Source organism: Sander lucioperca, chromosome 9 (genome assembly GCF_008315115.2).
Source record: "Sander lucioperca isolate FBNREF2018 chromosome 9, SLUC_FBN_1.2, whole genome shotgun sequence".
NCBI classification, from domain to species: Eukaryota; Metazoa; Chordata; class Actinopteri; order Perciformes; family Percidae; genus Sander; species Sander lucioperca.
In genome coordinates this window covers 10,419,366-10,433,814 of record NC_050181.1, presented here as the reverse complement: position 1 = coordinate 10,433,814, position 14,449 = coordinate 10,419,366, and the positions used below count along the sequence as shown (strand labels likewise).

At 38.5% G+C, this 14,449-nt stretch overlaps 1 protein-coding gene across 3 annotated transcripts; it reads right to left on the bottom strand.

Annotated features, from left to right (window-relative positions):
• Positions 1-654: 654 nt before the first annotated feature.
• mylk4a (myosin light chain kinase family, member 4a) lies at positions 655-11,878 on the bottom strand. Of its 3 annotated transcripts, none has more exons than XM_031294133.2 (15): positions 10,743-11,878; positions 7,965-8,156; positions 7,469-7,565; positions 6,680-7,115; positions 5,649-5,974; positions 5,041-5,146; positions 4,381-4,474; positions 3,928-4,037; positions 3,527-3,668; positions 3,350-3,420; positions 3,135-3,263; positions 2,908-3,060; positions 2,721-2,799; positions 2,282-2,336; positions 655-2,007 (listed from the first exon to the last, which is right to left on the bottom strand). In XM_031294133.2, the coding sequence occupies exons 1-14, from the start codon at positions 11,262-11,264 to the stop codon at positions 2,283-2,285; spliced, it is 2,511 nt and encodes an 836-aa protein (XP_031149993.1). In that variant the 5' UTR covers positions 11,265-11,878; the 3' UTR covers positions 655-2,007; position 2,282. The 3 variants fall into 3 exon arrangements, with proteins under 3 accessions (XP_031149993.1, XP_031149994.1, XP_031149995.1); XM_031294134.2 differs by having other exon boundaries at positions 8,019-8,156; positions 10,743-11,877; XM_031294135.2 differs by lacking the exon at positions 7,965-8,156 and having other exon boundaries at positions 10,743-11,877.
• Between the last annotated feature and the right edge of the window lie 2,571 nt (positions 11,879-14,449).

Sequence of the window (14,449 nt, the reverse complement as noted above, 5' to 3'; positions counted from 1 at the left end):
GTAAAAATTCTCACCAAAAATAGTTCACTACAAATTAAAAAAATGCGTTACGAAGACTGTTTCTAATAAAGAGTGTTGTCCTCTCAGTCAGAGTTTAAATGTTATAGTAAAAACTAAATATACCTGAAAGAGAACAAGGAATCATGCAGTTTGTTATAGAAAGTGTAACATCACTTCAGTTGTGTATCTGTGACAATTTGAAAATGCTACCTATTGACTATGATTGACAAGCAGTATATTGTTCTTCAAAACATAACATTTAACTCCAATGTATTAAAAAAAAGATCTCATTCATAGAAGTTTCAAGCTATCATCTTAAGTGTGTTTTTGAGAAGGGGCCTTCACTAAGACCTCTATGCCTTGTTATAATATTAGACGAGCAAATCCCTATCTTCTTACTTTACTCCATGCTGACCATAAAAGGTCAGAATCCCTAAAAATAATAGATCTTAGGTTCAATCATTATACTGTAATTAAACTAAAAAAACCTCTTTATTTAAAAGCCACTGGTATTAACTGAACACTTTATTTTCATCTTTCCCACTGTTAATTCATGAATATGTATGTTCAATCTTTTTAAAACACTCAGCTGTACTGTATGTTATTAAACGGAACTGAAACTGAACAACAGTAATAAACGGAACCATACTCTCATTTAAGACACAATTTCAGTTTAATGGATGTGTACACACTTCACAAATACATGCTGAATTTGAAATTGTTAACACTCGGTGAGCAGCTTCTTTTACTAGCATTCTGTGTTCAACAACAATTAATGTAACATTCATAATGGAGTTGAATTAAAACGTGGTAGAGCTAACAACATTATATCAACTTAGGCAACATTAGGTAGGTAGTGTATTAGTTTCACTGAACCTTCACAGAAGGCATTTCAATGATTTTGTGGAAAAAGCATCTACAGTAGCATGAATATGCAACTAGAGTGAAAAAGAGTTTAAAAAAAAAAAGTTTAAAAAAAAGTAATTTCTCTGTGTGTCTAGTTCAAGCTTCAGTGGTTGATAAAACACAGATACATGCAAAGAAGAGTAAAAATAATACACTTAACTGATAAGACATGTACTGTGTTGGTTTGTTATAAAGTAAAACTACATTTTCTTTATAAACACCTGGACAAAGCAGCATGAAACAGAAGTAGGAAGGAAATATGGGTAGATCTGACCACACAAGCCAAGCCATAGTTTTCAATGGAACTATGGTAGCTTTATGTATAATCTATGTTGAAATAAATAACATTATAAAGTGCACATACTACAGCTCATGACACCAACCGCAGAAATTTCACTCTGTCCATACGTACAATACACATCCAGCAATTTAACAAAGACTCAATGTCCCCTAAGATATAAGAAAATCTAAAATTTTTAATCTACACTTCAGATTGGATAATATTTGTAACCGAGAGGAGAGAAATGCAGCACATATTATTACAGTCACATAATACGAATCATGATGTAGCCTTCATACAAAAGCAGCAAAACTACAACAGCACAATGTACAGTATTTGGTTAGAGATAAATGAGAGTGGCTCACTGAGGGGATATTTCAAAATGAAGTAGATATTACAATGTGCACACTCAACTTGCAACTTTTACGATTAAGCACTTATATGCAAATACAGGTCAGACTATGACAACACCTTCAACAAACAACCTAAACATTTGATTTGCCAACAAGCTTATTTTTTCACCCTTTGTTTGTCTTGCATTACAGTCATGAATTGTACTTTCTTTAAGGAAAAGACATTTTCATGAAAGTACAATCTAATTAATACATGGCAGGACTATTCATGTTTTAATCCCAATTAAAAAAAAAAAAAAAACGTTTTTTTTTTTGTTTTTTTTTTAACAGTGGATCAGTAAAAGGTTTGCGTGGTAGCCAGAGTTTCAACCCATGCCACAGGTGCATGGACTTAATATTCAGGTAATTTACATGGACAGGAGGATTGGTCCAAGTGGCCACAGCTAAAGCCATCACATCATTGTAGCCCTAAAAAAAAGACAGCATACTGTAAATGTGATGATTAACTCTCAGAAGGCCACAGTTTCTGTGTATATACTGTAACAGACAGGTACTGAGTCTCTTGTTTCTGCACAAAATTTAAGACATGCTTCCCCCTAGTGGATGTTTTTTTTTTTTTCCTGTGATGGTTACATGTCTGAAGTGATCATCTCTTTTTACACATATACAAAATGAAACTAGTCAAACATAACAACAAAATACATATTTTTTTGTGTAAAGGGGGTAAAAAACCCTGACCAACCTCAACTATCAGTCGTGGGCACACACGATGATCGCCGTGATCTGCACATAGTTTTCTGTGAAATGAAAAAGAAGAAAAAAACATTATTATTATTATAAATGATTCATTAGAACAAATGTAAAGCACGGTGACACATAACATGTTACCTAAACATGATTTTATATCTGGGTTTATTTTTTAAATTACATATTTTACTTACTTAAGCTTATCTCCAACAAAAAAAAAACCATCAAATATTAGGAATGTTAATGTGATATGTGTGATGTAATGTGTGCAACAAATATTTTCTTAAAGAACAATGAAAGTTGAATTTTAGTGGTGTCCAAAATTAATTGTTTCAATATTATTTTTGTAGAATTAAGTTTTTTAAAGATCAATAAACCCTGTGTAGTTTCTTAGTTTGTTTATGATACATGCAGGCGAGGACTGTGTGTTTTACCTTTGTATGAAGATGATGATGAAGGACTGGGTCAGATAGCCAAGGATGTCTCAAGGCCTCAGATGCCCCCATCCTCCAACTGATGACAAACACAATGGCACATATATATTATGTTAAAAAAATCACCACACACGCACAGTCGCACACACAGAATGACAGTAAAACAGCAGAATAAGAAGATGGATACCTTTTATTCACAATGAGGAGTTTGGAGATGAAGTCTTTGGCTTCCTCGGACGTATCTACAAACTCTTGTTCCTCAAAGTTCCACTTACAGGCCAAGATGTTGTTCAGGGTCTCGTTGTCATCGTCGCCAAGGAAGGGACTGAGACCGCTCAGACTAACAGGAAGGAGACAAACAGTCATTAGCATTAGATTGTATACGTGTGTGCAAGTGTTTGTGTGTTTACTTACAGCATGTAGGTGATGACGCCGAGGCTCCACATGTCTGTGTTGAATGACACAAAGTCATAGTTGATGACTTCAGGAGCAAGAAACTCCGGAGTGCCAAAATTCACTCGCAGTTTCTCACGTGGTTTATATCTATGTGGGGAAAAGGACATTTCCATTTTGTATGAATACAGCAGTCAATACAACTCAATAAAATAGAAGCAGATGCAGGTACTTACATCCTAGCAAGACCGAAGTCGATGATTTTGATCTTATTCGTGACTCTGCTCACACACAGAATGTTTTCTGGCTGAAATTTGATTGTCATTGATTGATTGATTGATTGATTGATTGATTGATTGGTTGATTAAACTTCTGTAAAATAATATTACAATAAATATAAGTGACTTTGTTACCTTTAAGTCTAAGTGTAGGATGTACATTTTGTGCATGTGCTGCAGGCCGTCACAGATCTGCCTGATGAACACAACAGCGTCCAGCTCCATTAAAGTGTAGTTTTCATCAATGATCCTGTCAAACAGCTCCCCTCCACCAACACTAAGGTTAAAGACAAAATGCATAAAAAACAACACTCAAACACCCCAAATTTAAAGCATGTTACATCTACAGTATTGTTTTATTTTAGCATAATTATACACACTATCATGAATAAATTTGTCAAACAAACGTAACCAAAAGTCTACTGGACATTATAGTAACTCTAGTTTAAAGTCTATGAAGTACAACTACTTGGTATACGCTGTTTTGAAAGAAATAATAAACATTATGTGCTGGAAATATAAAAGAAGGAGCATACTATTCAAGTACAAGGATGATGTCATTCCTTGACTCATAAGCTGCATAGAGCTGGATCAGGTTGGCATGGTCCAGATTATTCATGACCTGGATCTCATTCTTCACCACCTCCTACCAAAAACACAGGCGGAAGCAGACGGACAGACAGATGCAGAAGCAGACAAACAGACACCGATGCAGAAAAACACACAGACAAGCGAACCAACACACACACAGACACGATGAGAGGTGTCAGCTGTTCTCTGCTATGAGACAATGCATCTTCTCTTCTAGGTCAAATATTTCTCACCTAGGTGAGAAGTATTCCCTTTGCTTCTGTTCCAAGTGGCCTTGTAGTGCACTAGTATGTACTGAATATCGGGCCCCTTGCTTTTTATATCATGTGGTGTGGCTCTCACTGTAGTATCAAAATAGCATTATTCATTATGATGACACTGAACGTTAGGGGCTGTACCTTTTCTTTCAGACTCCTGGCTTTGATGACCTTCGCTGCCAAAGTGAGACCGGAGGAGTTTTCAACACATTTGTGCACCTGGCCAAAACGACCCCTTGAAGAGAGAAAAAAGAAATGGTTGCTTAGTAACAGTCGCCAACTCTATCACCTCAAATCATACATCTTAGCAGCCTAGAAACAGCTGTGAAACAGGGCAGAGACAGTGTTTTATGTTTCCATGACAAATCAAAAACGGATCTTTCGTCAAACGGAGAGGTTTTAGGACAGTGTTGAGCTTAATCTGTTATTTCATTAAATCTGAGCTGGGCTGTGTCTCCTCTTTGAAGTCTTGGATTAACACTTAGTGATTAGCTACCAGCTGGCACCAGGGATACAGTTTCACATACCACTCAGTCCCGGAGTAAAAATAACTGCCGTGACTCTGGAGTTATGAACCAGGGGAGAGGATTGGAGAGGAGAGGAGAGGAGAGGAGAGGAGAGGAGAGGAGAGGAGAGGAGAGGAGAGGAGAGGGGAGAGGAGAGGAAGGAGAGCGGGAGGGTCACGCAATTAAGCTTTACGGGAACCTATTTCACACTGCCTTTGATCTGTGATAGATCAACTGGTCATCAGTAGCTTTCATTTTTTACATGACACAGAGATTTGAGAAGTACGGTGCTCACCCGCCCAGGACCTCCTGCCAGTTGATGGTGTAGAAGTTGATGATCTGGTTGGGCTTGGCAGAAACAATGTGGTGATTAAAAGGAGCTGCTGGAGGAGGAGAGGTGTCTAAAGTAGGATGGGGGAAGCCGAGAAAAGATATAATCTGTTTTAATAAGTTATGAGGAATGCGAGAACATAGGAGCTTCATTGTTAATTAATTACAGTGAGGCGTTTGAAAGGGCGCATGCTGCTATAATCAAGTTAGCACATTGTGCATGAAGGAGCTATGATAAACATCAACTACAGGCACAGTTGTTGTTGTTGTCATTGTTTTCCCTTATACTACTGTACCGTACCGCCTTAGCATTCACAGATCCTCCATGAAGACAGTAACAAAGCATTTGTAGTATGAAATATAGCTGGACAAATACTGCATTTTTTTAGGTCAATAATGTCAATAACTGGAAGTTTACAGAAATCAGATCGATATATCAGCTGATAGTATTTTCTTTTTAAATAAACAAATAACAGAATCCTTTAAATGTTGTAATTACAGTGGACTTAAACTGGGTTAAAACTGGGTAATTAATGAATTAGCCATGATTAGTGTCGAGGAGTCCTGACTCACCAATAAAGTACCGCTCTACATTTTCATCATCCTCCTTTTCTGCATCCATTTCTGCATCCTTTTCTCTTCTTTCTCTCTCCACCCTTTGTTTTAGGTCTAACTGGAGTTGAATTCCATCTGCCCGGAAGACTGCCCAGCCCTCAGACTCAAGCTTCTCTTCCTCCTCCTCGTTGTCTTCCTTCTTCTCTTCCTCTTGGCTCTTTGTGTTTTCCTCCACTGCAAAGTGTTCCTCGGTCACACAGAACTTGGTACTTGTGGTGCTGACCTCTGATATCTGGTCCTGCGCGGCCTCTGGAGATGGGGAGGCATCTTTGTGGTCATCACAGCTGGAAAAAAAGTTGTGGTGTGTTTGTTGGGGTTTGTTTTGTGTCATTACAGCTTGTGTAGTTTCTGGTACAGATGCTAAAGGCATCTTTGGGGGGGGGAAACTATATAATTGACTTACCGCTATCCAACACCTTTAAGAAGTAAGTCATAATATCAATGAAATGACTGGATGGTTGAAATGCATACAGTATATATAATAGGCCATGGCTAATAACAAATTAAAACCTTGCATGTATTAGCTGTGTATAGCCCAAATTATCTTGCTAATGGTTTATATGCAGGAACTCTCAACAGATTAATTAGGCTCTATTCCCCTGAACTGCTGAATTAAAAAGATTAAGGACAATTAATGAGTGAATTCTAATTGTAATCTGCCAATTTCTTTCTTGATTAATCTTTTATCGATAAAACATCAGAGAACTGTAAAAGTATCCATTACGATTTCCCAGAGCACAAGGTGACATCAACTGTTTTTCTTGTTCAGCCAAAATCCAAAAAATATTCAATTTACAATACCATAAAAAAAATCAGCTAATTCTTACTTAAAATGTAATGTTTGCATTATAAATGACTTGATTACTATGATTAGATGATTATCAAAAATAGTTGCAGACTATTATATCAACTTATGTGTTTTGTATGTGTGGATTAATTGATTTATTGACACATCATTGCAGCTCTTATTGGGGTTAAACATAAAGTACCTTGAAGGGGCTTGCTCTTTTTTGTCCTCATGGGCACCAGGCAACTCCGGGGCATAGGCTACTTCTTCATCAGGAGAAGCAACCTCTTCCTTCTTTTCCTCTGGGAGCTTTTCTTCCTCTTTCTCTTTCATTACATCCTCCACATCGAGCTTGGGTTCCTTCTCTTTAACCACTGCCTCTGCCTCATGCAACTTTTCCGCAACCTCTTCCTCACTAAGCGCCTCGTGTGTCTCAGCCACTTGGCAATCTTCACGCAGGTAGTCCACCAAGTTGCAAGCATGGGCGTCAGGTTGTTGATCTTTCTCTTCAGGGGACACTCCAGCCTCCAGATCCAGAGATCCAGGGGTGAGCTGGTGACACGATTTCTCTGCATTCTCCTTGTTGAATTTCTGAACCTCTTCAAGAAGCAACATCTGCTTCTTCAAGGAGATATGTTCTACAAGAAATCATCACAGGATTTGGATTTAATCTATCACAACCTTTTATATACTGTGAAAGGTTATAGGGTACATTATGAGGTTGCCCACTATTTTACTCTGACTTTCTGAGCTTGGTTTCTGTGTCAAGATGTAAATGCTAGTAGGCCATCGCTGTATATGTAATAGAATATCACTCACATAATAACATAGTAAGATGCTTCTCTTATAAAAGCTCTGAGTGCAAATTCATGTTTATATTGACATGTTGCTGCTGCTGTGTCTTGCTGATTATTTGAACTGGACACCAGAGTTTAAACGCTGACATAATTCTGTTTTTAACAGTAAATTAACAGTATGTTGATCTCAGCACCTGCTGTGTCTGGTGGCTTCATCTTATTTTGAGCTTTTGGACCCCTAGGGCTCAAAGGGGGCTTATCTGTCCCATCTTTACCTTTGTGGTCCTTCAACTGTGAAATAGAAATAAAAAAACAGTCAAAAGATGGACAATATTTCAACATTAAATCTCAGTTAAAGTGTTAAGGTTAAAAACATATTGTGACATTTAGAATTTTTGGAAGTTTTTTCTTCTTCAAAAAGAACTTTGCTTTATTATTCCTTATAGTCTAAAATAAACAATTCAGTTAGGTCACACTGGTTCTATTTACTGTCCTACAGCTAAAATTAAAAAAGCAAATGTTTTTCTTTCTAGCTCTGGTATATGTAAAAATCTCACAGTGTTACACGTTTCTTATCGAGAAAATCAGCATTATAATATTCAGAGTATGGAGGCAGCCCTTTAAGCTAAAATATGAAGAACAAGGCACCAGCCTGAAGCCAGAAAGCACAAGCAAAAAGCACATACTTACATATAATAAATAAAAAGACAGGTTCCTGTATAGATACAGACGCAATAAACCTACAAAGTTTCCACATTTGCGAGAGGCGAGGAAATGCTTTGGTCCATGGAGCTTTATCTTGGGAGAAGTCTGAGGAGAACTGGGCTCACATGCAGGGGTTATCCTTTGATTCCCTTTACTGGCTTTATTAGAGGTAGGTTTCTAGTAAAAAGACAAGATGGCAATACTTAGTAGGGTTATAAGAATGCACATGGAATGGAAGAAATATCACACGTTAAGAATGGATGTCAATGAGAGAGCCAGGAGGTTGATATGCTCAAGTTAGCATCCCATGTAATACACACAAGATGAATCAAAAATCGATAAATAATTCAAGCAAATGACGGCGACAGGTTGATTTGATGAAGTTAGGGTAACATGTAAAACACACAATACAACAAATGAATCAAACATCAAATTAATAATTCAATGACAGATACAACAATGACAAAAGCATGTATCCATGCATAGACTAACTTGCATGCTTTTGATTATTCATAGGAGATGGATAGACAGCAGCAGGGCAGTGAATTTATAGCTTATCACTTGTCGCACTCAGCGATGGAATGCAATGCTGACCCTGAGCGGAAAATATTACAAGCGAGTGTAAGCTGTTGTTCAAATTTCTCAGCTGAGGGAACTCACTAAACACTCTCTCATCAAGTTAGCATGGAAAAACCTGTCTGGAACCTGGGGTGTCTCACATTCGTTCTCCGAATGCTGTCGTGAGGTAAACTGCAGGGGGGAATATTTCCAGTGCAGTGACAGCAGTGTTTTCTGGAGTTCAAAACTCTGATTGGGAGATTGGGGAAATGTGTGAGGAGGCCATACTAACAGCAGTTACGATATATACGGTACGAAATGTCACACCTCTGAAGGTGGAGGAAGATGGAGCAACCCCCTGACAGGTGCTCTGACGACCACAGAAATTCCCTGAAATGTGAGTCGCACGGAAGCCATCAGATTGGTATGTGGTCATTAATCATCAGGATGTAATCCAGCCATAACTTTATGATCCAAACTTTGAATTGGCTTGAATTAAATAATTGATGTCTTAATTTAAAACCCAATGTTGTACACTGTGCACTATGATGACATAAATATTCCTTCAAGTATATGATTACCTGACGTCACAGCCACGCAGATGAGTTTGCTCTTTGCTTGTAGTAGGTCATAGGAAAAGAGATATAACTCACACTACGCAAATGATAGGAAGGTGGTGATAAGGTGGTTTGGTTGTTGGTGTAAGTGCAACTCATGCTTTTGATGCCAAGTAGCACTTAGTGACCTTTGTCACATGATTGTATAATAAGGACAAAAACCTCCCGTTTTATTTGGAGGTGACTTCAGTCTCACCAGAAAAGTTTTAAATTTTAATTTAATTTTAAAAAGCCAAAATGTAAAGTTAAAACATCAAGTTAAAACTGTAAATTCCACATCTTGACATACACGTGCAAAGCACAGTGACCTCACTGGGGTTATATTTACACAAGTACATATTTACTTTTTTCACTTTTCTGAACCTGCACCGGCAATTCCTGAAACACTGCATGCAGCGTTAAATACAGACATTTCCTGGAACTTCTAAATCAAAGGTGCTTTGACAGCACTATCAGCAGGATTTTAATAAAATGTTATGATGAGCTATTTTTGCATTGCGGGAAGTTAAGCAATTAGCAAAGAATCACATGGCATAGCCTTTCGGCAATACCCACTGTAACACAGGGTAACTACTGGAAACTAGTGATGTAAAACACACCATGTCCTAACTGGCACAGCATTGCAATGGACACAAGCAAGACCAGTAAACAGCATCAGATACAAGGCAGTAATTTGTCTCGTCAGTGTGAGAAGAGAGAAGGGGAGAAAAAAGACTGACTCATCACAATTTGACACCTAACTCTTGGTGAGCTGAAGGGGTTAAAGCCCTTTTATTTTTTTTGTATATATATATATATATATATATTTTTATATATATATATATATATATATATTGTTTATTTATCAGGGACATCACCTATTAGACCACAAACACTGCAGCCCTGATCCAAAAACAGCATTGGTCACTCCCATTTTACCCCTGGCCTCACCTCTCGTGCCCTGTCGGGGGGTTCCAGAGTGAGCCTCATGCCAAGGAGGCCGTGTTCTACTCAGCATGGGCAGAGAGCCAACAACTATAAATGTGAGTTAAATTGGAGTTTTATATAAGCTAAAAGTGACATGTTTATTGTGCAGTAGCTTACATAACACTGTAAAATTAGCGTTCTTAATTACTTTACCTTCCATCAGCAGTTGGCAAGTATAAATGCCAAATCCCAGACACTACCTTTTTAACCCAGCCCCAATATATGGGGTATTTAACGCACAAGCCATGTCACATTCATAGGCAAGAGAACTATTGGAGTAGCCAGCATTGCTGCTGTGATCATTTTCACATGTTCTGCCAAGGACAAAAAGATCTTTGTGAGATCTAAGAAAACTCATATATTTTGCAACACTAGAACAAGACCAGATGTCCTTAATGATGGATGGGCTGTGATATCTGGCGATACAAACTTAAAAATGTGCATTTATAATCTAAACTGGCAAAATATTAAACCCATAATCCATATCAACAATAACAAAATTTGGATTATGTTTCTCCAAAACATACTTTATGCGAAAGAAACATAATGCAGCCTTTTCACATTTGGCTATACAGAAGTTACACACCTGAAGAAGAAGATTTTTGTTGGCTCTTAGTCTCACCTTGTCAAGCTTGTTTATTGTGTCCGTAGATGATTTCCTCTTAACGGTTTGCTTGCCTTTATTGTCTTTAGGTTTGGAGCCCTTCCGAGCAGCAGGGCCTTTGAACATCAGTTCCATAACCCTGGAATTCTTCACTGTCTCCCCAATGAAGCTAATCATCTGCTGCATGCTGAGGACCAGCTTTTCCATCCCTTCGAGCTTCTGAGCCTGCTGCTCAGAACGCTGGTTCACCACCGACATTATGGTGCTCATCTCCTGGCATATCTCCCTCACCTCTCGCCCCATGACCTTAGTCTGGTTCATCATCTTGGGTGGAAGATGGATCTCCTCCTTGTCAACCTTGAGATTCTCCATATCCTTTTCAATGAAGTCAATGTCCTGAGACATCCCATCCAGTCGGTTGAGGACCTTCTCTTGAATGTTGATAAGCTTGTCCATCTTGCTGCTAAGTGACTCAATCCGATTTTGGATAAGGTCAAAGCTTGCGCCGTTGCCATCTCCTACCATTACCAAGGAACTCATGGCTTCTGGTGAATCACGTTAAGACACCAACCTTAGACAAAAATAGGACCAATAACGTCTGTGAAACAGACCAAAAGTTTTTTTCAAAAATCGTAGCCAGCTCTACCCTTCAGTGCTCCCTGTTGGTATGCAAACTAATAAAGATACAGAAAAGTGAAACAGAAGTGCTCCAAGATTTTTTCTTTTGACATCACCAGCAATGCAGATAAAGATTTTTAACGTCTAAAACTCAAGTCAAATGAGCTCCGATTAGTATTAAGACAAAAAAAAGCATCTCTGTTTCTCTCACTCTTTATCCCTGGCGCCTGCTGCTCTCCACACTAGAAATGGTATTAAGAATGGAGTGAGCTGGTGTCCCTAAATGTAAATGGACAGCCTCTACGTCAGCAGGGGTCAAGTGTTCGGGTGGGGGCTTGGCACTGCTTGGGCTATGAGACATTTGAGAGCATTTAAGTGTTAAGCCACTACCGTCACTGCCCTGGTAGGTGTCAAAAAGCTCACTGTACACAGAACTTCTTCAGTGTGTAAGACAAGTGTGACAATGCTCATTCATTTTTACAATTGTTCCTATTCAAATGGCAATAACATTAACTCCTTGTGACAGATGGACACGCCTGGTCCACATTATTGAGGGACTACACAGGTGTCCAAAAAAAGGGAAGGAGCTTTTCAAAGTAAAAGAAGAGGTTTTATTGTCTTTTCTAAATAGTTGTGTTGACAATGAAAAAGTCATATAAAAATGATATTCATGGCATTGAAAAGCCTGATTGCTGCTGGTTATTCGGAACAGCTGAATGTGGGTTCTGTCCATGTACAATTGTGAATGAGAACCATGTTGTAATGCAAATTCTCTCCTTATCTCTCGAATGCCTGGAACTTGCACTCAGTGTCCGGGAAATGTGAAGAACCATGTGGCTCATGGCTAAGGGGACCTACAGTAAGATGTTGAGCCTGTCCACTGAAAGAAGAGATGGGTGACACGGATCATTTATACGATGCCTACTCACTGACAAAAACATCCACAATAACCTCCCTTAATAGAGTAAGGGATCCATTTTAACTTAGCCCTTGTAATATGACCATAATCCGTGTTCCCTATGAATCAAAATATGCATGACTTCTTCTAACAACAACATGTGTTTATGTCAACAGACAGGGTATATACAGATATTAAATTCCTAAGCAAACACTGACCTACTACAACTTGTTACTCAAACTATTCCCCGAACTTTCTCAAATTTTGTCAAACTTCGCAATCTCATTTGGTCCCCATAAATTCATGGATAATAGAGGAATCCAAATTTGCTCAAGCCACCATGAAATACTTTTGACTTTTGGGGCAAAGACTGCAAACTGAGCCACGATGACCCCAGCCAAACTCCCCCTCACTAGGAGGAGCAGTGAACTTGGCAGCTAAAGTGGAGTCGAGTGGGGTAAGGTGAGGGGAAGGAAAAGGAAGGGGTTTACCTGTCAGCTCGTGTTTATTGACAAGTCACCGCACCAGCTTGCATATTACTCTTTCACTCAAGACGGCTACAGCGGAAAGAACAAGTTACTCTGATGGGGCAGAAACAGATGGGAGTGAAATCAACCATCAATCACTCAGGGAGAGACAGGGACGCTCGCACCTGTCCTTGCATGCCAACAGATGACAGACAACGTAGGTCATTTGTAGCATGTTGTGTCAACTTTCCTATGCAGTGGTGTGCATGGAACAGACAGGCAAGCAGCAAGAAAAATGTAAAGTATTACTCTGCAAAAAGAAATGGATTCTGCCAAACAGAATGGTTACAATTGCTATTCTGCTGCACATACAGTATAGCATGCATGACTACATTTAATCGCTTAGAGGTGGGGGGGCACTTTAAGGTTATTAAATACTGCGGGGATATAAACAGACCCCTTGGCCTCTGAGGCATATTACATAAAGCAAATATCGTGTTTATATCACTTACACTTTACAGTGAAACCAACGCCAAAGAAAGTAACAGCATCATGAGCAGTGCTCAAAGTCCTCTCTCACCCTCTTTGGCAAGCACAAGTATGTGTACACAGACAGAGCACACAAGGTGGCAGGTGAAAAATCACTTCCCTGTCTACTATTGCATGATTAAAATGTTGTTTAGTTAATGTGACAGCAGAATTATTAGGATGGTTGGAGGCATTGATAGCTGCATGAATGTTCACAAAGCCTATTTGTAACAAACAATTTCACGTTTGTGTGTGTGTCATGGCTGACCTTGCAGTTTGAACACCTACTGACTTACGGACGTCAAGAGTGGAAAAAATGTAAAGGTAAAATGATATACAGCAGAGGGATTAGCTCCTTTAAATAGCAAAACTTCAATCTCTAAAGGTCAACATGCATCCTTTGTAACCCTAATGAAACCATTATCTATCTATCTATCTATCTATCTATCTATCTATCTATCTATATATATATCTATCTATCTATATCTATTATCAATATCATAATAAATAGTAGGGCTGGTGCTAATGATTTTTTTCATTATACATTAATCCGCCGATAATTTTCTCCATAACTCGATTCATTTTTTTATTTATATAATGTCAAAAATTAGAGGAAAAAATGATCATAAAGTTTCCCAGAGGACAAGCTGACATGTTTAAAAATTGTACTTGTCTGACCAAGCCTAAAATCCAAAGATATTCAATTTACAATGATACAGGACAGAGAAAAGCAGCATATCTTCACATCTGAGAAGCTGGGACCAGAGAATATTTGGCATTTTCGCTTAAGAAAATATTTCAAAACAATTATTGCAATTTTTAAAGCAACACTAGAGAACTTTTCCCGCTTCGGTCCCCCTACAGGTTGGAAGCGGAATTGTCCCATTATGTCTCATTCGAACTACAGATCCGCTACCCGATCTGGCAAACTTGCATAGTGTGGTTATAGGCGGTAGAGAGCCGCAAAGCGAATGCAGAAGTGCCGTTCACCCTGTTACGAGTTGATGAACCACTGAAACAATTTTGGAAACATTATTTTAAGTTACAAAAAGTTATCTAGTGTTGCTTTAAAATAGATAGGCTACTCGTTGCAGCTTTAATAAATTGTTGATTATTATAGTAAATAAGGCTGATTATAACATGCATGATTATGAGAACATTTGATATCAAGACATGGTTGTAGCTAAATAAATGAAGGCCACAGGAAAGTGTTA